The sequence below is a fragment of the Drosophila obscura genome, unplaced genomic scaffold (assembly GCF_018151105.1).
Source record: "Drosophila obscura isolate BZ-5 IFL unplaced genomic scaffold, ASM1815110v1 contig_150, whole genome shotgun sequence".
In the NCBI taxonomy this organism is placed as follows: domain Eukaryota; kingdom Metazoa; phylum Arthropoda; class Insecta; order Diptera; family Drosophilidae; genus Drosophila; species Drosophila obscura.
Window position 1 is genome coordinate 2,460,823 of NW_024542736.1, and position 22,701 is coordinate 2,483,523.

The 22,701-nt window shown below is 46.5% G+C and overlaps 2 protein-coding genes across 2 annotated transcripts in view; both read right to left on the minus strand.

Annotated features, from left to right (window-relative positions):
• LOC111081864 (filamin-A) overlaps positions 1-15,649 on the minus strand; it is a 30,015-nt gene extending 14,366 nt beyond the window's left edge. Inside the window, 12 exon segments of the mRNA XM_022378054.2 lie at positions 49-501; positions 567-1,371; positions 1,700-2,266; positions 2,402-2,788; positions 2,856-3,693; positions 3,695-4,149; positions 4,220-4,311; positions 5,422-5,436; positions 5,767-6,102; positions 6,177-6,321; positions 13,278-13,638; positions 15,125-15,649. Of these exon segments, the coding sequence (XP_022233746.2) occupies positions 49-501; positions 567-1,371; positions 1,700-2,266; positions 2,402-2,788; positions 2,856-3,693; positions 3,695-4,149; positions 4,220-4,311; positions 5,422-5,436; positions 5,767-6,102; positions 6,177-6,321; positions 13,278-13,638; positions 15,125-15,502 (4,832 nt within the window). The 5' untranslated portion in view covers positions 15,503-15,649.
• Positions 15,650-21,792: 6,143 nt separating this feature from the next.
• Positions 21,793-22,654, minus strand: LOC111082279 (chymotrypsin-2). The gene has a single exon (XM_022378468.2). It carries the CDS (start codon positions 22,615-22,617, stop codon positions 21,811-21,813), a length of 807 nt encoding a protein of 268 aa, XP_022234160.2. The 5' UTR covers positions 22,618-22,654; the 3' UTR covers positions 21,793-21,810.
• Positions 22,655-22,701: the final 47 nt, after the last annotated feature.

Below are 22,701 nucleotides of genomic sequence, written 5' to 3' on the forward strand. Positions count from 1 at the left end.
TGAGCATACAAAACATACATGTATCCTCCGTCTAGTGATTTCTCTTACCTGCCCTCTTTGTTGGTGATCTTGCAGGTGACGGCACCATCGCCGGCCTCACGTGCATCCACCGTCAGGTGCGACTGACTGCCCGAGGTCTGTATCTTGGGCGCCTGCTCGACCAGCTTGCACTTCTTGGCCTCGCCGGTGGGGAATGCTTCGAGTTTGAACGGCGAGCCCTCGATCTCCTTGTCGCCGTACTTGATGCTGCACTGATAGGTGCCGCATTCGTCGGGCACAAACGACACCACATAGGTGCCTGTGGACACCTCCTCCAGTCGCGGCTGCATGGCCTTGCCCTTGGGATTCTTGATGGCCACATTGATGTCCGCCTGGCCGGCCTGCTTTGTGTCAATCTCAAACTCGGCTGGCCGCGAGGCAGGTGTCTTCTTCCGCTCATTGACACCCTTCACCTTGACCTTGGTGGCCTCCGACTTGGGGAAGACGGTCATCACAAATGGACTGAAGAGCGAATGGGAATGGTAGATTGGAATGTAGCTATGTGGCTGGGATCATGACTAACTCACCTGCATGGCACCTCCACCTCGGAGAACTTCACCTGGCACGTGAGCACGGAGCCCGCCTTGGGCGGCACATAGTGGACCGCGTAAATGCAATTGCCCTTGTCCTCGACGCGCAGATTGTCCACGGGTATGCCCTCGGAATTGGTGAGCTTGACGGCGATGCGGCCAGGACCAGCCTCGCCGACATCCACATTGAAGAAGGTCGGCACACTCTCGCGCACCTGGCCGTGCTCGATGCCCGGCCCGTACACCTTCACCCTGCTGGGGTCCACCGTCTCCTCGACGAGCACGCGGAACGGCGAGCCGGGTATGTGCTTGTCCGCAAAACGAATGGTGATGTCATACTCCCCCGGATCGGTGGCCAGGTAATCCACATCGCAGCTGCCGTCCCGATTGTCCGTGCAGGTCATTTTCGCCTCGGAAGGTCCTTCGATGGCCAGCGACAGGCCACCATTGCCAGCGCCCTTGGTCTCCACAGTGAACTTGTTCTTCTGGTTGGTCAGACCTTTCTCCAGACCCGGGCCGTACGCCTTGCAGCGTGCTGGATCACAGCCGCTCTTCACGTTCACCACGAACGGGGAGCCCGGCACTGGGATGTTGTCGTACATCAGCTCGATGGTGTGGCGACCCGCCTCGAAGGGTGTGTACATGATGCGGAAGATGTCGTCGGTGGGTCCCTGCACAATCTTGCTGGGCAGCACATGGCCCATGGGATCGAAGATGGCGCATGATAGCTTCCCCGAGTCAATGTCGCTGCCCACCTTGCTCATGTCCACCATAAAGTCGGTGGCCGCATTCATGATGACACCTGAACGGGATACAGAAATGAGGATTAGCGAGGGGCAGCCAGTGGTGGTGGTGGGTGGTTTCAGTATCCAACCAACAATCAAGGCACAAAATCAACAAGATTACGATGCGATTAGTGTATCAAATGGGTTTAGTTATCAAAACGAACGAACGAACGAACAATCAAGAAAGGGACAACAGACGCAACAACATTAAGATCAACGCAAAAGGGCGGGGCGAGGCGAGGCGTGGCGTGGCGAGGCTTTTGCTGGGTAGTAGAGGTTTAGATTGGTGGATTAGATTGGCGGCGGCAACACTCGGAACACTGGAACACTCCTTTCATAGCCTACCATGCGGCTGGATGCCGATGCCGCTCACTCGTGTATTCTTCAGATTCGGCACGGGCACAATCAGCGGCTGGAACGGCGACCCATTGATGTGCCGATCATTGAACGTTATGTTGACGGTGTAGTCTCCGGATTCGGTGGGCAGATAGGCCACATTGCAGGTGCCATCTCCATTGTCGCGGCAGTTAATGGCCGCCTCGCAGGGCCCCTCAACGGTGACGCCCAGACCGCCCTGCCCAGCGCCGCGCGTATCGATCATAAACTCCGCCGGCTGTCCCACAATGCCACGCTCCAGGCCCGGCCCAAAGGCCTGCACCTTGTTGGAGTCGCTGCCGGTGAGGCACTGCAGCCGGAATGGACGCGGCGTGATGGGTGTGCCGCCAAAGCAAATGCTCAGCAGATACTCGCCCAGCTGGGTGGGCGTAAAGTTCACCAGAAATCCCTCGGCTGTGGGTATTATGTGGGCTTTGACACGATTACCCGACGGACTGGTGATGGTCACCGCCAGATCGGCCTTCGGCAGGCCGTGGGTGATGATGCGGAACTGCTGCAAACTGTTCAGGGGCGCGGCTTTTGTGGTTGGGGGGCAAATGAAATGACTTGGACTTAGACCATGAGGCACTCACAATGGACACTTGTACTCCATATAGAAGAGAGAGATGGGAGGGGCGGGGGCGGCACACCGCAACAGGGATGAATACTTACTCGGCTCGAGTCCGTCCACCTTGATCTTGGACACATCGACGGTCTGCTCCACGACGACCTTCTGGCCGAGCGGCACTCGCTGGCCCCCATAGGTCATGGTCGTGGTGTAGGCTCCCTTTGCTGGCGGCATGACCTCCACCGAGTAGGTGCTGTCCTCGTTGTCGATGATTCGGCAGGGCACCTCGATCTTGGTCTCCTCGTGGATGATCTTCACCTTCAGCTCGGCCTCGCCTGCCTCGCGCGCATCCACATTGAAGTGGGTGGGCACATTGGGACGCACTCCTGGCTGCAGCCAGGGACCAAACGCCTGCACCTTGGCCGCATCCACGGGCACGCCCACGTACACGCGATGCGGCGAGTTGGGCGTGGAAACGCCTCCATAATTGACTGCAAACCAAAACGAATTTCAATATCAGAGCAGAAACAGGGGGGAGAGGGAGAGCTGGGGACGAACCTTCAACGGTGTGTGGCACGCCAGAGGTGGGCGTGTAGGTGGCCTTCTTGGTGCCATCGGGATTGCTGGCCAGCTGCACGGGCAGCTTTGTGCCGTAGACATCCTGCACGACAACATCCAAGGGCGCATTGCCCGCCTGGCTGGTGTCCACATCGAAGCTGGTCGGCTGGCTGATGGTCACGCCATTCTTCTCGAGGCCCGGCCCGCTGGCCTTCACCAGCTCCGGATGGAAGTCGGTGCGCGGCAGGATCTGGGCAATGAAAGGCGACTTGGGTATGTCCTCGTTGTCGCACAGGATGTGAACGGCATACTCGCCCACAGCAGTCGGATGATACTTGACCAGTGCGGAGCCATCGCCATTGTCGTGGCACTCGATCTCCGCCTGCGAGGGGCCGGCCACGGTGAAGCCGAGGGCGCCCGTCTCTCCATTGGTCTCCACCACAAAGGCGGCCGGATAGCCAATGACGCCGCTGCTCAGTCCCGGCCCATAGGCCACAATGGAGGACTCCTTCTTCGGTCCCACCTTCACCTCGAACGGCGACTTGGGCACCTCCTGCCCGGCAAAGGTAACCATAATCACGTAGCGCCCCTCCTTGGTGGGGTAGTAGTGGCAGTCGTAGGTGTTGCCATCGATCTTTGACTCCATGACGTTCTGGTTCATGCCGCCGGGACCAATGACGCGCACCTCGGGCACACCCTCGCCGGCTCCCTCGGTGTGGATCTTGAAGTCGGCATCGTCCCCGACACGTACGCCCGTGGCCTGGAGGCCGCGTCCGGAGGCGCGCACCTTGCGGGCATCCGAGAGCGGCGCCACCTTAACGGGGAACGGACTGTTCGGGTATGGGGGTGCCCGCATAGAACACATTGACGGAGTGCAGACCCTGCAGAGCCGTGACGTATTCGCAGCGCCAAGTATCGTTCTCCAACTGACGCACCTTGGCCGCCACCGAAGTCTTGTGGTTGGCCGGATCGATGATGATCACCTCGGGCACGCCGCGACCCGCATCCTTGGCCAGGATGTCGAAGAATGTGGCCTTCTTGATGGTCACACCGGTGGGCTGGATGCCGGGGCCGGTTACCTTCACTTTGGAGGCGTCGCCAGCATGTCCCTCCACCTTGACGGGGAACGGAGACTTGGGTATGTCGCGGCCAGAGTACTGCACGGTCACCTTGTGCGGTCCCTCGGCCTTGGGTATGTACGACACGGTGTATGTGAGATTCTTGTCATTGTTGAACCGCACATCGGCCTTTTCGATCTCTCCGTTGGGTCCCTCGATGTCCACATCGACGGCACCTGCGTTCAACAATGGTGAGAGTGAGTTGGCGTATCTTTGGTAGCGATCTGCTGCACAAGAGAGACTCACCCTTGCCCGCGGAGAAGGTTTCCACTGTGAAATTGGCTGGGGCACCAACCACAGGACCGATCGGCTCGATTCCAGGACCATAGGCACGCACTCTGTGAAAAGGAGAAACGGATGCGGATGAGAATGTGCCATCAGTTGGGGGAGAACAGAAAGTTACGCTTTATGCAGCCAATTATGTTACAGAAAGGTAAACACATTTAATTCTCGCAGACAGCCCAGAGCAGAGGTTTTTTCATGCGGCTCCTATTATGCTTTATTATTCATTATTACAATGGCGGAAAAAAGTTTATATTTACAACAAGCAGCATCCATACTGGATACAAAAACATACTAGTTTTTCTTTTAAGCAACAACAGCAGCAAATTAGCGCTAAAATAAACGTTTAATATTGTGAATCTCGATTGTCAGCAGTGGCGCCGCTACGGATCACAACGGCCGTTTTCGGTACTAAACGTGTCGAATGTATCATGGCATGTAAAAAGTAAGTATATGTATAATACATCTACATGCAGGCTACACGATTTCGATTGATATTCAAATATTCCGATAATTGCAATCGATATGTAAAACGGTGAAAGAAATTTGAATGTTCAAATATGAAATGCAACGAATAAGCAGTTGAAGAATCTACAGATTGTGGCTTCATTTGTTACATTTTACAGATATTTAATGTAGACATGGCCAAATACTAGAAATCATTGCCAGAACATGTGATGGCCGCTCAGGCGGTGTTTCGAGTTAAATCACAAATCAACGCAGCTTAGCAGAGCGGCAAATCCAATCTGAAATTATAGCCGCTTTGGGCAAGAAATATGCGTTTAGTGAGCGCTAATTGAAGCCAACAAAAGCCAGCGAGCCAGCGAGAGCAAGAACAAACAGGAAAGCAGCAGTCAGCAGGCAGCCTGTCAGTCGGCGTTGAAGTATCCATTAGATACGCATAGCGCTCAAGGCTAGAGCCGCTGCTTGGCTGAAAGCCGGCAACGGGCAACGAGCAACAAAAGTAACCGAAAAGAAGACAAACTGCCCAGCAGAACATTTAAATCAAAATCAAAAATCATCGAAAGCTAAAATTAACACACAAAAAAAAAGGAAGCCGAAGAAAGAAAAACCAAAAACAGAACGAGAAAGAACGTTGGGGCCAAAAGTAGAAGGCCAGAACGGAACGAGAAGGGTTGAGAAGAGAGGGCATGCCGAAAACTTACCGCGGCGGAGGAATGCTGAGTTTTGCATTTATTTTTTGAGGCATTTAATAAAAAAATACAAGGTACGATATATGTACACGTATATATAGGAGAGAGAGAGAGAGAGCGCGGGTAGGGAGTACAAGAACAATATCCAAAATACATTAAAAGGTTGCTCAAAAAGATAAAGAAAGATAAGGGGAGAGAGAGAGAGAGAAAGAAAGACAGAAAAGAGTGTTTGAGATTCGAGATTAGAATCGGAATAATGCAATTAGCCGAAAAGAGAGATAGAGAGGGAGAGTTTTACAACAAGAGACGAATATATGTACGTATGTATTCAATAAGAGACAAACATGCCCCACTCACCTGTTGGGATTTGTCTTGGGCCTCAATGGTGCTCCGGTCTTCAGCTTGGAGTTGGGATACTGCGACAAGTACGTCATCATGGACTGCTCATCGACATTGGGATTGACCAGCTCCTCGGGCTTGATCAGCTGGCGCACATTCAGCCAGTCATCGGCCAGACCCATGGCCTCCGAGGCATTCTGCACAGCATCCTTCGGATCCCACATCTCCCAGTCGGGGCACAGCCCTGGGGCGACGGCATCAACCAGAGCGCCCACCGCCTTGCCAGTGGTCCAGTCATTGGTGAAGTTATTGATGGGCAAATCGGGTATCCTGGCATGTATCCAGTTCAGTAGGCTGCAAGCACACGAGAGAGCGTGAGATAAGTATCGAAAGAGTCGCTGGAGTCGCTGGGGAGGATCACCCCTTACCGCTGCTTGGGCGTCGGTCCGGAGCCATTCAGCTGCTTCTCATCCTCGCCATCCCACATGGGCATCGATATCGAGTAGTGGAGAATGAGCGTCCATATCAGGCCCAGTATCAGTTTCAGCTTGCAGTCCACAATGTCCGAGGAGTCTGCAAGAAACAATGTGGAGTGTTTTAAATCGGATTGAATGGCGGAAAAAACGGGAAGAACGGCAAGAACGGGACGACGGGCAACCGTTAACAGTGGCTCCAAAAGCCGTCGTAAGCCTAATGTATCTATTAATTGCCTTAACCATCTCTGTGGCTGCCACTGCCACTGCCACTGCAATTGCTGCAGGCATCTGTCAATGCCAACACTTTGCTGCCTACCGTTCTGGTTGCTGCCTTCTGCTTGCTGCCTGCTGTAAACCTGTTGCCATTCATTCGGGCCGGTCTGGGGTCGACAAGCTGCCAATTATGTACAAAGATGTCCGCTAACTGTTACAGCCACTTTGCCCCCTCCTCCTCGTACTCGTACTCCTCCCCCTCCTTTGCCGGTCAAGTTCAGGGCTGCGTTTGCACGTCACACGCAACTTGTCTGGCCGGTTTGTCTGTCTGGCCAAGTTTAAGGTCACAAACTCTTTTTGCCCGAAAAGCGTCTCGTCTCGGCTCGGCTCGCGCAGCTCTGACTTCGTTTTGTCTTTTGTCATGCTAAACAATTTAAAATAGTCGAACGGAAAACGCCTCTTTGTATGGGTTTATTGAACCTACTCCCAACATAAGAATGGACTCGTTTCTTTTTTTTTTATAGCCGTAACACCGCAAAGTGAAAGGCAGCAACGCATCCCCAAGCAGCAATCGGCATAATTGCCTATCATCAGATTAGTCCACACGCGGACCCTCTTTGGGGTTACTCGCGAATGCATTTGCCACGCACTGAACCATGGCATCGAATCGAATCGAATGGAATTCCATGTCCAACATACGGGGGAAAGTTGCCACACACAGCAACAACATTGTGCCGCAGCACTGGTGTTTTTGCTAACTGATGCTAACAAAAGTGACGACAAATCCAAGTACTTAAGTGACGTGCTAGATGTTTCATATTGCTCTTCCGGTAGCCTGTAACGCACACGAGAATGCCCGAGAATGCCCGAGAATGCAAAAACACAATGCATACAGTGTGCATGACGAGACTCGTTCAGTCACGCTGATAAGATTTATTTTGTTGTTGTTGTTGTTAAACTGCTGCAAAATTCCAAGTAGAATGAGTCGAAAAAATTGCCCATAAATGGTGGCTTACTCTCGCACTTTTAGGGTATCAATATAGTCGGCACTATACGCATATCTTGGAGAGCTTTTCTATCTTTATCTGCTTTTATCTATCAATTTTTTTGGGGCTGTTCAACGAGCCGTTAAACGATTGCTGGCTGATAGAGTCGCCTTTGCCGCCGCCTCTCCCCCCAGCCCACCCTGTGCTTGACTCGGACGGACACCCACAAAAGCAATATCAACTTTTTTAAAGCTAAATTTGCAACTTGTCTTTGTTCAGTTTGTGGCTCTGGCTGGACATAGGAAACCGGCTGGATTGGTTGCTTGAATGGGTGGCGTGGCGTGGCCTGGCCAGGCCTAGCTCCTAAAAGCCAACAAATTGTCAGGCATGTCCATCACTACGTTTGACCAGGTTTTAAATACGCTTTTACGCTTTTACACTTTTAAGCAAAATGCCTTGGACAAATGACAAATTAGCTGCCTGCCTGCCTGCCTGGCTGCCTGCCTGCCAATCTGTATGCTCAGCCTGTTGACATATTTATGAAAAATTACATCGAATGGTAGGCAAGCAGCATTGACTTGGCCGGCGGCGAGTGCAACAACTCTATTCCATGCCATTCCATCAAAATTCCATCCATATTTCCACTCTGCTCCTCTGCTGGCAGTTCCATTTGGCGAGTCGAAAGAAAGCACACAAACAATTAAAACGGCAAAAAAAAAAAAACAAATGGGCAGATGGAAGATGGATAAATAAATAAAATACTCGTAGCTAGAAATGATTTGGCTAATTAGGCAGCAGTCGGAGTCGGTTGGCATGCCAATCTCCAAGACTCTCCGGATAGACTGGACTCCAACTCTGGATGTGGTTGTGGCTCTGTTCGCTCTGTGGTGTACCCAAACTGGTTGTCAACCCCAAAAGTTTGTATTTGGCACGACAGCGCGAACATGAAAATGGGCTGTAAATTATTAAGAAATATGCTAATGTCCGTCCGTGTGGCAGAGGTAGCAGGGTAACAGGCAGGCAGGCGGGCAGGCAGATGCCATAACTGCGATAGAGAATGCAGACACTCCATCCCCAACTCAAACTGCAGTCGAGAGCCGTGCATACAAATGCATCAGTGTGGGGAAAATTTCCTGTGCTGTTTACATTATATCCACAATATCTATGCTTATTATACATATATGCAGACTCCCCTCTGGCATTAATCATGGGAACAAAAACAGTTTATGAAAGTTCTTGAATTAATCTTTATCTGGGGAAGATATGGGCAGATAAGATCTTGTTTAAATGGAACCATGATATCATCTAGTGATTATAAAGATTATGCACCATCTATAAGTATTCTTTAGATAGCTGAAAGAATCTGCAATTAAAGAGGAAAGAAATGGAGAAATGAATCGGAGCATCCTCTCTACAATTGGAAGCCGCATCCATCATCATTTTGCTGTCATTGTCCAAGTCTTAGTCCCAGTCCCAGTCCCAGTCCATGCCAATCGGATATGCCCACCCCGCCCATGTCCGTCTCCGGAGTGCGGAGCGACCCGCTACAATGTTTCCAATGCCATGCCAAATGATGACTTGACATGATTTATATGCTCTTCAGATTGCCCCAAGAATTATTATGATGTTAAGTGCTGCAGACTGCAGTGGAAAAGTATTTAACATTCAGATAAACAAGACTGCAGAGGGGCGCAGGCGCAGGCGCAGTCGCAGTCGCAGCCACTGCTGTTGATGCTGAGGCTGCAACTTCTCAGATTCTGGAGGCCACAGAACCGACTTGCAACCGGCTTTGGTGTGGGTCACCAGTCGCCAGACACGTTCTTTGAGCGGCACGCGCATACCAGAGTTAGAGCCAGAGCCACAGCCACAGGCACAACCAGAGACGGAGTGCAATGTCTTTGTAGATTTTCCCAACGGAAAAACCAGTTTCCACTCGCATCCAGACTGAAAGTCATCGTCTAACTGTTGCGTGGCTAATTAAATTAGAGTCAGGGCAACAGGCAGGGCATGTGGCATGTGGCAGCCTAAGCTTCAACTTCAACTCCACCAACTGCTTAGAAAGTTGGAGCCTGCCTTGGCAAGCCAAATTAATGCCTATACTCCCTCCTGACACTTTAAGCCGCTTCAAGCTTCATTTTGGGTGATCTTCTCGATGTGGGTTGTTTTGTTTTCTTGCCCCACATTTGTGTGTCGCTGTCGCTGTCCCTGACTCTGTAATTTTGTCACTTGTTTTGGGGTTAATTGAGCCGGGTGTCTATCTCTCTCTTTCGATCTCTCTTGCTAATTTGAATAAATGACCGAGACATACCAGAGAGGGAGAGCGAGAGAGAGTGAGTGAGATTCCAGCAGTACAGGCAATAAAAATGTTTATAAAAACTTAATCTAATCGCAATTTGATTTGCTGTTCCATCACTCCATCCCTCCATCATTTCTATTTATATTTGTATTTCCATTGAGTGCATCAGAATCCAAGGGTTATGCCATATCGGTGACGTGTTCCAACTCCGATTCGATGGCGTAATGTCACGGCTTGCTGCAAATGACTTATGAACACCGGATGAGTACGTGCTGACTGCATGCCAGTCACCAGGTGATCGCTGATCAATACAGCCACAAGGCAACTTCTGAGGAATTCAGCAAAAATTCAACGGAAATTCAGGCTGATATTCAAAGTCTCTGTGATTCATCTGGCTTGAGAGTTTGGCTTTTACAAATATGTAGACAAAGATACGCCAAATTATCAAAATATGTTGAGCAAAGCGGAAGCTTGTTTATGAGTACGAAAAAGAACCAACGAATTTTTACTGAATTTATCAAAATTTCTTGTTTGCATTTTTTGAATGAATGTTCTAGTAAGAATGTGTGCGATAAGAATGGTTTGGGACTATTCCCTCCAGAAGAAAAAATACATACATATTTTTTAATTAGTTTTAAAATTATACGAACAATTTATTTGAACAAATAATTAACAAGCAATCGAAAGAAACCGAATTTGGGTCAAATGGTTCATAAAGAGCGGGCCAGGCCTTTTCCATTAAATGAAATTGTAGACATATTTATTTGCTGCTTGACTCATCCCTAGGAAAATCTGTAATGCTGATGATGTTTGGTGTTTGGTGTTGATTTTGCTATGAAGATGATGGCGTCATCAATAACAATCAATTGCCTGTGACAAATTGAGCCTGACTTTGGAGTTTTATTCCCTGGCAACCATCCCAACTTCGTTCCAGCCCGTTCCAGTCGCCCATTCTCAGACCCCCAGATGTTGATGTGGATTGTATGATGTCATGGGAAGTCCGCTCGGTCTGAGCGACTTTATCTCTACTCCAACACCGCTCACGTACGTAGTAGGGGTATAATGTATGTAGGTAGGTTTGTTCTTCTCTCTGTTTCGTACTTTTAATTTTAATTTTTGTTTTTTATTTTTATTTGCTTATTTCTTAGCTTTTTTTATTGCCCGACTCTGCGTCCCGTCCCGTCCCGAGTGTTATTGTTATTGTTTCTGTAGATCTTTTAGCGCAAACATTTGGCAGAGCAGATACACGTACGATGGAAATCTACAAACCCCTGGAGCTTGGAGCTGGGACTGGGGCTGGGACCCGGCCGCTTAACTCTTGTGCCAGCCACAGCAGCTGCGTGGAGCCACAAAATTTCGCGCTAATTCAATTGACAGCACAAAAGCACAAAAAATAAAAAAAAAAAAAAAATAGAAAAAAGAAACTAAGAAGGAAATACTCGAGTAGAAATGAATTGTGGCTGTGGATGGAGATGGAGAGATACAGTGGAAACCCACAAAGCAGGAATGTCACAAAAGTTTTTCCTCTGCAGAGAATCAAATTTCTCTTTTGGCAGCTTTCACTGTTCCAACGGGAAACACACACACATAGCACAGGAAGAGGTGCGGTCGTCGTCTCGTTAAATTAATTAAATCTATTTGCTTAAAATATTTCATTTCTTTTTGCAACGATTATCGCCAAAACAATGCATCCATTATCTGTTTTTTGGCAAACATTTGACTTGATGACAAACCCCATTTATGGCTGAAATTCCTGGTTAAATGAGCAATTAAGCACAAATTTAGTCAATGACTAACCTAAATAGTTGATTGAATCATGCCAAAGCCTTGCAAAATGTACGAGCACTTGAATTTTGCGAAATTAAATCCTCAAATTTTGCAACGAACGGCCAAGTTTTTCTGTTTTTTGGCAGTTTGATATGGAAACAGCCTTATCGGTATCGAAGCGAAAGTGCCCCACCAATGCTGCTGATTAGCTTTTAAAATAACTCCAATGCGATTGTGCTGGCTGGAAGGTAAAGGTGGGGAGAGTCGCTTAAGAAACTGTCTCCAAGGCGAACCCTCATTTCATTTTGTTGATAAAAAAAAAAAGGAAAAGAGAAGCGAAGCGAAGAAAAAGAGTATGTAAACATTTCTGTAAACATTATTTACCTAGCTGTCAATTATTGACAAACGCGTTTTTTTTTCTGAAATATACATATGTACAGTGTATGTTGTATGTATGTATCTCCAAGAGCGCTTATCTGGTTTGTAGTAGGAAGCACCTACTGAATGATCGTCTGTATGTCTTAATGTGTGCCCTGGTAATTGAATAACGGCGTGTAGGGGGGTGTACGGGCGGCATGTTCCCAAAGATGGAACAAACAAAACTGTGTGGAAAGGAAAGTCTTATCAAAAGCGTCATGGGGTCACCATTACAATGTGCGCTTGGAAATGTAATACCCGAGAGAGAATCATCCATCCAGTCGCTGAATGCTGAATGGAATGCCTCCCCACTCAATGACCGACTGACTGACTCATAAGACCCTCATATCACATGCCACATCTGGTAGATTTCATTGTAGTTCTCGCTAAATCAATACAAATTAGCAGATGCAGCAGGTTTTGGCATTGGGTGGCGTGGGGATTCGTATTCGATTCTGCCACGCTCGTGATTTGGCAATGGCACTTGGTTTGGTCTATGAATATGATAGCTCTACGTAGTATACGCTCGTATCTAATGAAATTAACCTTCCCATTTGTCCACGCTTCGTTGGTGCTCTCTTGTGGAAAAGTAGACACGTACATGCCGCCAGTATTTGATGGTATTGCATATCGAATTTATAGCCGAAAGTGTGAAGTAAAATAAAACAAAAGGGAAAGAAAGATACCGATACCGATACCGTAAGAATATCAAAATTAAGTGTATATGTACAGTACAGTACGTGCCCTAGACGATATTGGGTTTCTTCAGGCTCTCAACCAGATTTGGGATCAAACTGCCTCTCAAATCAAGCCTTAGGGTATTATTAACACAGGTTGTCGCACACAGGGATACTGCCAATAGCACATTGCTTACCCACAATCTTGAATTATGCATATGAATCGTACAATCGTACAACAAATGAAAGTAAAATCGCATTGAAGCTGGCGCTTTGAATAAAAGCGGCAATGACATCATTTTGAGTGTGTTTTTTGTAGTCTGGAAGCGAATCAACAAAATAATACAAAAAGAGAATCGCATCCACACTGAAACAGTGTGTGGAATGCAGAGGCAACAGCAGCAGCAGCAAGCTTCGGAGATGCCTCCCACTCCACTCTTGTGGCGTTGGCGAGCCGCATCTTTGGTTGGATCTCCTTCGGTTCTATGTATCTCCACTTTGAAAAGGCAAACTATGCAATTTTCAATGGAAACAATTTCAATTTCCATTATTAATTTATGCAGTTAGTTGACTCATTCATGACCACAGGGGGTTGTGGTTTGCTCTGACCCCACCCCACCCATCATTTCTACGCTTAAAGATAATCCGAGAATTCTGGGAACAACAGATATGGCGGGAAAAAATTTTGACTACTTACCAATGTTAACGATTTTGATGCCCTCATCCTGAAGGAATTTCAGGGCCACCGACACATTCTCCAATTTCTGGCTGCGGAATGTTGGGCGTTTGTTATACTTGGGCAATCGCTTCTGGGACAGCACCTCGAGGAGGGCAATCAGCCGCAGGCCATCGGACAGATCCGTTTCCAGATTGTTTATGGACCGATCGATGGTCTTCAGGTGCTCGTTGGCCCAGCGTGTGAAGGTGTTCTGTTGGATCTTCTTCCACTGCGCATCCTCGGCAAGATCACGTTCGGCCTCCATGTCTTCGTCGAAGTTCTCCTCGTACTGATCCGCCTGCTGCTGATTCGGCTGCTGCTGCTGGTAATAGTCGTTTGGCTGTGGGTTAGCGATTGGTCAGATATCAAGTTAGTACCGTGGGGAGTACTACTATGAATGGGTGTGGGTTTCGTGTGGTGTGTGCGTGGGATATTGAAAATCACTTGACAGTTATGCAAAAGCGATCTCCATTAAAACAGTCAACTCAGCTCCACTCCACTCCTGGAGCCAAATACCGCAGCGAATCGAAAAAGGTGTGGCCTGTGGGCTCAGAGCCAGACTTGTTCCAGTTTCAGGTTACGGATGCCAAGCAGAACAACTCCTATCTCACTCGACAGTCGAGTGTCTGTCCGCACATGTCCAAACATGTCCCCACCCCAAGTGGTAGAGTAAGACGAGGGGAATCAGTGGAACATTTCGGTGGCAGAGTCGACAAATTTATACACTTTACAAGGGACGAGAGGAGTATTATTCTCAATGGGTTTATGTCTTCTTTACTTGCATAGACACTAACTGCAATAATAAAAGTGCTAATGACTCTAATTATATTTCTGAGAACTGCCATATTTCGTTTTATCCCTAGAGGTAAGAGACGGGGTTCCCCTATCTGCCAGCATTTTTTAATCGGAGTTCTTTTACTCCCCATAATAATTTAGAATTTCAGATCTCAGAAAATTTCATATCTGCGGGCAAACGAAACAAGTTCCCAGGTATCTTTACGCCCTTCATTGCCTAACCGCGATCCAAAAGTTTCGAAACAACCTCCGAAAACGGTGTAGAGTGCCGAGAAGAATGCCCACGAAGAACGAGCACAAAAGGAGACCAAAGAGAGCGAACCAAGTTCGCGTGCCACACAGAAGACAAACTTTTGGACAAAAAACTAACAGAAATAGAGAGCGGCGGCTGGCAGACAGCCCACACCGCCCGCGAGGCCCCTTCTCTGTCTGGTTTGTTGGGATAGAAAATAAAGGAAATTGGAGTGGCGGCGGCGGCCGGCGGCCACGGCGACAGCGATCGCTCAGGCCGAGTGCGCAGCGTGTGAAGTTCATTAACATTTTCATTAATTGCAAAAGGCCGCGAGCGACAAAACGCAATGCAAAGGAGTGCAGCAATTAAACGATAAATGACCAAATCTTCAATACTCTCTCTCCCTTTCTTGAAGGCATACAAATTGTCGTAAATCCACACGCACACACAAACACCCATTGGAATGCTGGAAAAGAGATGACACGCACACGGCACCTGTGGCGGACAGTGAATTAAAAAAGTTTAGCCACTCATAGTTTCTTTTGATCTATTAATTTAAAATTCACTTCGGTAACAATATTTTAAAATTTGAGCTCAAATGAAGGGCACCAAGAGATTTCGGTGGAATTTAATATCCTTTTTTAAACATATCACTTTCCACTTTGATATATTTTTTTCATTCACTGTACGTGCAGTGGCGTGACTGGGGAAAAAGTTCACACGCAGGACCTAAGGACACACACACACGCTACCCGCCACGGGTGAAGAAGAGGGGGACGGGACACACGCACACACACACCTGTTGATGGCAAACGTCGTGGTTATTGTTGTTGTTGTTGGCGTAAAAATTTAAATTGCTAAAATTTGGCACAAATTGCGATGCGTTCTGCTCTGTATGGGTGTTGCTGCTGCTGCTGCCGTTGCCGTTGACACACGCGTTTGGCTGGAAATTTGTCGGGTTTTTTCTATTGTTGAGATGGCTATTGTTGCTGTGGCTGAGGAATATGGTCGCCTGTGTCGCCGCCGTCTGACCGTTTGTATAATTCGCGTTAACGGATATTGGCACTGGGACGGGACCGTCGTCAGCGTCGTTACTGTTGCGCGTCGAAAATGCTTTTGACGCGACGATCTCCCGCGCACCGGCATTTTCGCGTCTCTCTATCTCTCCGTTGTACATTTTGATAGCCGGTTTTGTTGTTGTTGCTGTTGTTCTTCTGCTGCTGCTGCTGCTTCTGCTCTCCTCTCCACTTTGCTCTCCACTTCGCTCTCGATCTTTCGTATTTAGTTTTCGTTTTGCTTTGTAGCTTTTCACGTTTGTTTACGCTCTCTGTTATTCAGCGCAACATATTATACACTCTGTGAAAAATGTTCGTGCATATACATGTAGAAACCGGTTTTTTGGACAACAAAAAATTCAAGTTCAGTGCGAGAACGTAAAATCTTTATATTTCGTGGTATATTCAGTATTTGGCAGTATTTTTCGTATATTAATTATTAAGAAATTTAATTTTTCCTGTGTGTATTAAGTTTAAGCTGTGAGCCGCAAAGTATGCATTGTCTGAGCCTTTGAAAGAGCTTATCAATTTGAAAGTTTCAACGGATGTTGGTTCGTAATAACTATACATACATACATACATACATATGTACATATATTTATAGTTGATTCATTCAATTTTCAAAGAAACTTTTGATACAATTTTAAGTAATAAACGAGTATGGAAGCTAGCTTCTGAGTGACGAATGGTGTAATACCCTTGAAGTGTTACATCTTTTAATTAAGTTTTCCAAAAATTCACCTCTTCATACTGATCAAGTTTGATTCTTTCTCACCTAAATCAATATTAAAAGTACATATAAATAAACTTCTACCTACGCAAACAATGTGCAAATAAAATCTTAGTCCAACTTTTGACTCATCAAGTGGCTATCATTAAAATGTATCGCTTTTCTATTCGTGTATTTGTTCAATAGAAAGATGGACCTTTGAACCAATCCCTCAAACGACTTGTCACTGACCCTTGTCAAACAAAACCAAACCAACACACGATATGCATTTCATACGAGTATAAATCCGATCAAAGAACATGATTCATAAACACACCCAAAGGGGAACAAATAATTCTGGTAAATATTTGGCATTTTTGTGGATTGCTTTTGGCAATGCCTTTTGGATTCCCATTGGTTCCCGCCCCGGTCCCCCTGCAACGAGGCGATCCGCCTGATCAAATGCAAAAACGAAAGGCAGACACAAATGCACTGCGACGAGTGGAACGAAGACAAGTGAATGAGCGAAGCAAATGGGGGCTGGCTGACAGCAAACGACCTTCTCAATATGGTTAGAAATTGTTAATTTTAGCCAAATGAGTCAAAAATCGAGTAGCACAACCGGCTCGGCTCGGCTCGCTGATCGATGGCAGATCGGTGCTTGGGGACTACGTAATCAGATTTTTGGAAGCTCATCCTTCACGACATTCCACAAGGGAGTGCGGCTTTGGCTTTGGGACCCCCATACTCGGTCACCCATTCACCTATTGTATGCCCTAATATGGAAATATATACGTTCCATTCGGACCGGACCAAATGCAGTAGCCAGGCTGCGACTGCGACTGCGATGACTATTGAACGTGAGGCGCCACTTGCATCGTTGGCTGGCTGGCTGGCTCGTTGTCGCGGGGGCATGGCGTGAATCAGCACCCAATGAAATGCTAAATAAATTTTCACTTCCATTTTAATTAATTTGAATTTATTTGAGACTAAAATTACACACAACATTTACACACCGCAGCAGGCACAGCTGAGCCCAAAATTGGCTGCGTCTCTACGACTAAAAATAAATTGACAAATATTTTGTGTGTTTTTATGAAAAGGTAATGAAAGCCACATGTCCTCCATTTTGGCTCGCACGAGTCTATCCCCAAATGGAAAATTGTGTGGGGGAAAATGCAGGAGGGATGAGGGAAGAAAGGACAAGGCACCCCATCCAAACTCACTTTTCTGGACGCCATGCTGACGGTGGATTGTTTGTTGAATGATCTGAAGTTGGTAATACTTCGAAGATTGATGGCTAATACTGATGTTTGCCACTTGATTGCCCGCTAATTACACAATGCCTGGCAGGTCGAGCACGTTTCTCACAAACAAAACACACACGGCGCACACACACACACAGACACAGTAAGAGCAATTCTCTAATGAGTTTTCTTTTTTCGTAAACAAATTTGAGAAATTTTCGTTTTTGAAAATAATTTGCACGAGCTGCGCGCGTTTGGTATGCCGTTGCCTCGGCTCCACTTGGTTGGGTTCTGCGTTCTGTTGTCTTAGGTTGGGTTGGGGCTGTGGCGTCGTCACCGACGTTGTAATGTGTACTGCTGGTCGCGACAAATTTTCAACTCGACTGAGTTGCTTGCGCCTCCTTGCTCAAAGTTTTAATGCAGCCAAACGCGCGCAGCTTTTTTTTCTTTATTATTATTTGCTCAGAAGAATCATACAGCAGGGGATATGAGTATAGGGCGCAGGTGGTACAGGCACAGCAGGATTTATTTTGGAATGAGACATGGGTGATTATGTGGAATACATAACAACTACTACGATAATTTGATTGATTTAAAATTATAAAATATATGTATAAATTTTAGTATTTATTTAGGAAATTAAAATACAATTGTTTTATTAAAAAAGTAATTTTTTATGGGAAAACTAGGTACATGATGAAGGATCCTTTGATACTTAAAAAAAATAAGTATCCCTAGGGGAATAGGTCTCCAAATATATTTTTACCATATTTTAACTATATATTTACTATTAATTAGCAAGAGGGCAGAAACCAACATTGCCTTGCCTGTACCTATGTCACCATCCCCGACTGTATAACATCTTCAATACATAATTTCTTCAATATTTGTTTCGCTTTATGCTTTGTGTTGTGTTTTTGGTATTGCTTGTGACGTTGACTTTGACGTCGACGCGAACGCGGACGTCGACTGCAGTCTTGACTCTGTTTGGCAGGTTTTTGGCGACGCGTTGCTGCTCTGGCCCCGCCCCCCTCGCGGTCCCCCTGACCCATCGCTCTGTCCCACGAATGTGATTTTCAGCGCGCAGCTGATTTTGTTGGTGTTCTATTCATAGAACTACTCATCCGATTAGACGTTGTCTCTTTGTCTGTTGTTGGCCAAAACTGAAAGTGCCTCCTGGCCATGCTTCATTTGTTGCCACTGTTGTTGGCGGTCGCGGTCGCCCCAAGTGCAATGCGCATTCCGTGTTCCCCCGCCAGTTGACTCATCACCATGCAACATAATTTGGCAGACATATGTACATATGTATATGTACATATATGTATATTAAAATCAAAATCATAAATCAAATTAAATTAAAGAGAAAAAAATCAACAAAATTTGACACGCCGAAACGCATATACCCTTACAGCTCGACTACCATCAAGAGGACTTTTTATGTCTTTCCTAAATCGTATTTTTTGTTTATTATAAACAATGGATGAATAAATGGATTCCTCCTTCGGCAGGCAATCTTTCGGTAAAAATTATATTACCCCTTGAAAGGGTATGACCATCATGTTCTTGTGGCTAGTTTCGCCTTAGGATATGACTAAGACTCTCCGGGCCAATCAGCTGTCATAAATTCTTTGATTTTATTTCGCTTGGGCCGAAAGACTTTTGTTGCTAGATAAAATATAAGGCAGAACACTGAGAGCGCGATAAAAATATCGTAAATTAAATTTTGATTACGTGATTGGAATGCTGGATTCCGGCGCAAAGACTGATTGCCATCAATATCTTAAGATGGCTTAACAAACCATCTAAATACTAAAATATATCAAAATAAACAAAATAAAAGTGTAGCCGTTTCTGATCCTTCTAGGATCCACTACTTATCTTAACCAATTTTTTTCTACACAAATTCGAATGATTGGATGTCCAAAATTAATTAATGGCCAGTGGTCACACGTGTGTGTATTTTTAAACAAATTTAATTTCTATTGTGCATAATTATTCATGCCATAATTTATGAATTTCTTCCAACAGCTGTTTCGGCTGTTACTTTTTCATGTTCCGCATACGCCCCATTGCCGCCAAGGCATTTCACGTGTGTACGATTTCCCCCTTTCTCTTGCCGTTTTCTTATGTATCTGCTACTTAAATATTGTACGCCCGAAAATAAATGGAATTCTATTAACAAAAACTCAGCGGGATCTCAGAGAATTTCAACATAGAAATGTTAAACAAAAGAAATTTTGAGAGTTTTGCCTAGTACAATAATTAGATAGCAGAATACAGCGATAAATATTTGTCAATCCACGCAAACGGTTACAATTGTATCAATATTTGGCTTCCAAGAAGAAATTTAATGTATAAAATCTCCCAATTGCTCTGCGAAAATATCAGTTTTAATCGAAAGATAGAACAATGAAGTTCTTCATAGTCCTTTTACTTCTGTGTGCCATGGCTGGATGCTCCGTCGGCGCTACGGGAACTGTATGGGAGACAACGACAGAACAGAGCTACGATACAACTACTTCAGCGCCGCCCGCTGTTACCTCTGGACCATGTGGAAACAATCCAATTGGTGGACCTTGCGGCAATATTGTACGCAATGCCCAAAAATTACACTTCTTTTATTAATAAATATTGAGCTGCAAATGTGATAGAAATTTTAGTTTCTGACTAATCAGTGTCTTGTGGACGCCATAAGCCGATTGCCTCTAGCGAATTCTCTTTTGTGGCTTGAACCTCACTAAAGGTACAAAACAGAAACATTTGTAGGACATTTTTGTGGAGTCCAGTGGAGCGGGGAATATGTAAACACTTGTACATGTGTACACATATATGTACATTTATTGGTCTTCTAACTTAAGGGGTATAGTATAAGTATAAGTGGTTTCATTATGCCTGTACCCCAGTGTTTCTAGATGAAAAAGTTCCATCTGATTTTATCTGATCTGAGTCTCTGCTACAAACTGAAGTATGCGATATGTTCGTGTTCCTCACACTCAAATACAAATTTTAACAAATTTATTCAACACAAAATTAAAGATTTGCCCAAATGTTTTATTGAGGTAATTAGCGATTTACATCGCAAACTGGATCAAGCATTTGTGTCAATATTTGATAGTTAATTTCTCAGATAAAAAGTTTAAAGGCGTGAAATTACTCTAACGAAATAGCAGTTTCGTTTGAGGGATAGATACACCCACACCAGTTCCATCCGCGTCCCACCCATTTGGCGGACTTGGAGGACCCTGCGGCAAAGCGAGGAATGCTTTGGCATAAAATTAAACTTGTTCTATTGAATACGTTGCCTGTGTTTCAAATAGAATAAAAAATCTAAAGAAAATGATGCTAGCTTTCCGAATTTCTCAGGTGCGCCAGAGCGTGCGACCGATGCTAAAATAAGACCAGCAGCAAGGTAAACATCACATCTGGCTATGGGCAGACAAATGCATTTGATGGGTCTCACAGCCAAAACAATTAAAGGCACTCCACACGCGGGTCCAGTGGAAAGGCGACCCTTCATCGCACTGTGGCCAGCATCACGCAAAATATCTCACAAAATGTACGCCATATTTCACACAAAAATACTCGCATAAGCAGCCAGACATGAAATATTTTGGCTTTGCTTGTCCACGGAATATATTATATTTATGCATGCATATATCACACACGAGTATGTACGTATGTATGTATTTGTAGAGTATTATTCATCACATTTTGTTGGTTATATATGTGTGTATATCGGCTATAGATATTTCATCACGCAACTGCCTTTATTGGAGACATTCTTTCACATACTTTATCATTTTCACTTGTTTTTCCACCAATTTCCCAATGACTTGTTAGAAATTGCGAAATTTCTTTTGCTCTCTATCTCTCTATGAATATATATATAAAATATACAAATGTATATGTAAAATGTACGACACACGCGCCTACATATGAGTAGTACTATATGGACACTGCGTATACGCCGCGTATTCTAAGGAGAACAGAACTCGAGGCCCGCACCGCACACGTCCAAGTCAATGCAGCAACTGAAAGAATCTTTTCGAAAATGCCAAGATACAACTGATACACAACTGAATGAGTGTTTTCCTCGCTCCTCCACCGTTGTTGTTGTTTTTGGTAGCTGAATGGCGAGCGCGGAAAAGAAATATTTTCAGAATTTCCATGCGCCGCCACTCGTTACTCTCGAGATCCGTGAGCGATTTCTATCAGCATGAGCGTTATTCTCCTCCACCTGCAAGAGCATGACTAAGAGATGGCTGGTTGTCTGGGCCCTCTACCTGATTCTAATTAGAGCAGCCTCAGCCCCACACGTGCAGCATGGGCGACATTTCCCCATCTCGATCGCTGACATAAATCAGTTGGGGGAGGGGGATGACTCAGTCTGATATTCTGAATGCCTGTCTGCCTGCCTGTCTGTCTGCCAGCAAAACGAACGCATTCACAACGAATTTTTTTTTCTTATATTTATTTAGCCAATTTGCTGCTCATGGACCACGGCACATTTTCCATTGCCGCTGATGGTCTGCCGCATCCAGTCCCTGTAGTACATGATACTCATGAATAGATCGGGCACCCCCTGGGCGCACGGCACAAAGAAGTTTAGGATGCCCACCAGGATGCCCTCGTACACCAGGGGTCCGCCCGAGTCGCCGTGACAGGCTCCAATGTTCGTCTGCCGATATGCGCACACATGACAGGCGCCCAGCTGCACATCCTCGTAGGCGGCGAGCAGACTCGCGCACACCGGGCTGGTGATGTGCTGCTGCTGGACACGCTGCAGCTGAGCGGGATGGCTGCCAGCCGCCGACTGTGAGCCCCAGCCAGTGAAGAGGAGCTGCGCTGTGCCCTGGGGAAAGGCTGCAGTGGGCAGAGCCACGGGCTGGGTCAGTGCATCGTAGACAATGCTCTCGTTCAGCCGCAGCAGGGCAATGTCGTTGTGGTACTTGGGAGTGTCGTAGTTGCAGTGCAGGTAAATGGACTCCGGATGGTATACGGCGCCGGGCAGCGCATAGCGAATGCTGCCAGTGGCCACTTGGAGCCTGTCCGCCGGATAACCCTTCACGCAGTGTCCAGCGGTGAGTATCCAGCGCTCCGCGACAATGGCTCCGCCACACAGATGACTGCCCGGCAGCGTCTGCAGCGAGATCTGGTACGGGGCATCGCCCTCGGCGGCATTCTGTCCACCCACTATGAACTGCTCTGGCGTCGCCACAGAAATGCCACTCAGAAGTCCAGCGATTAGGCAGAGTGCGACGACAAATCGTGGCAATGTCATGGCTGATATCCAAACAAAGACTGGGCTTGGATAGCCGATAGGTTTTTGGTTATAGGTACCCTTCGGCGTTTCTGGTTGATATCG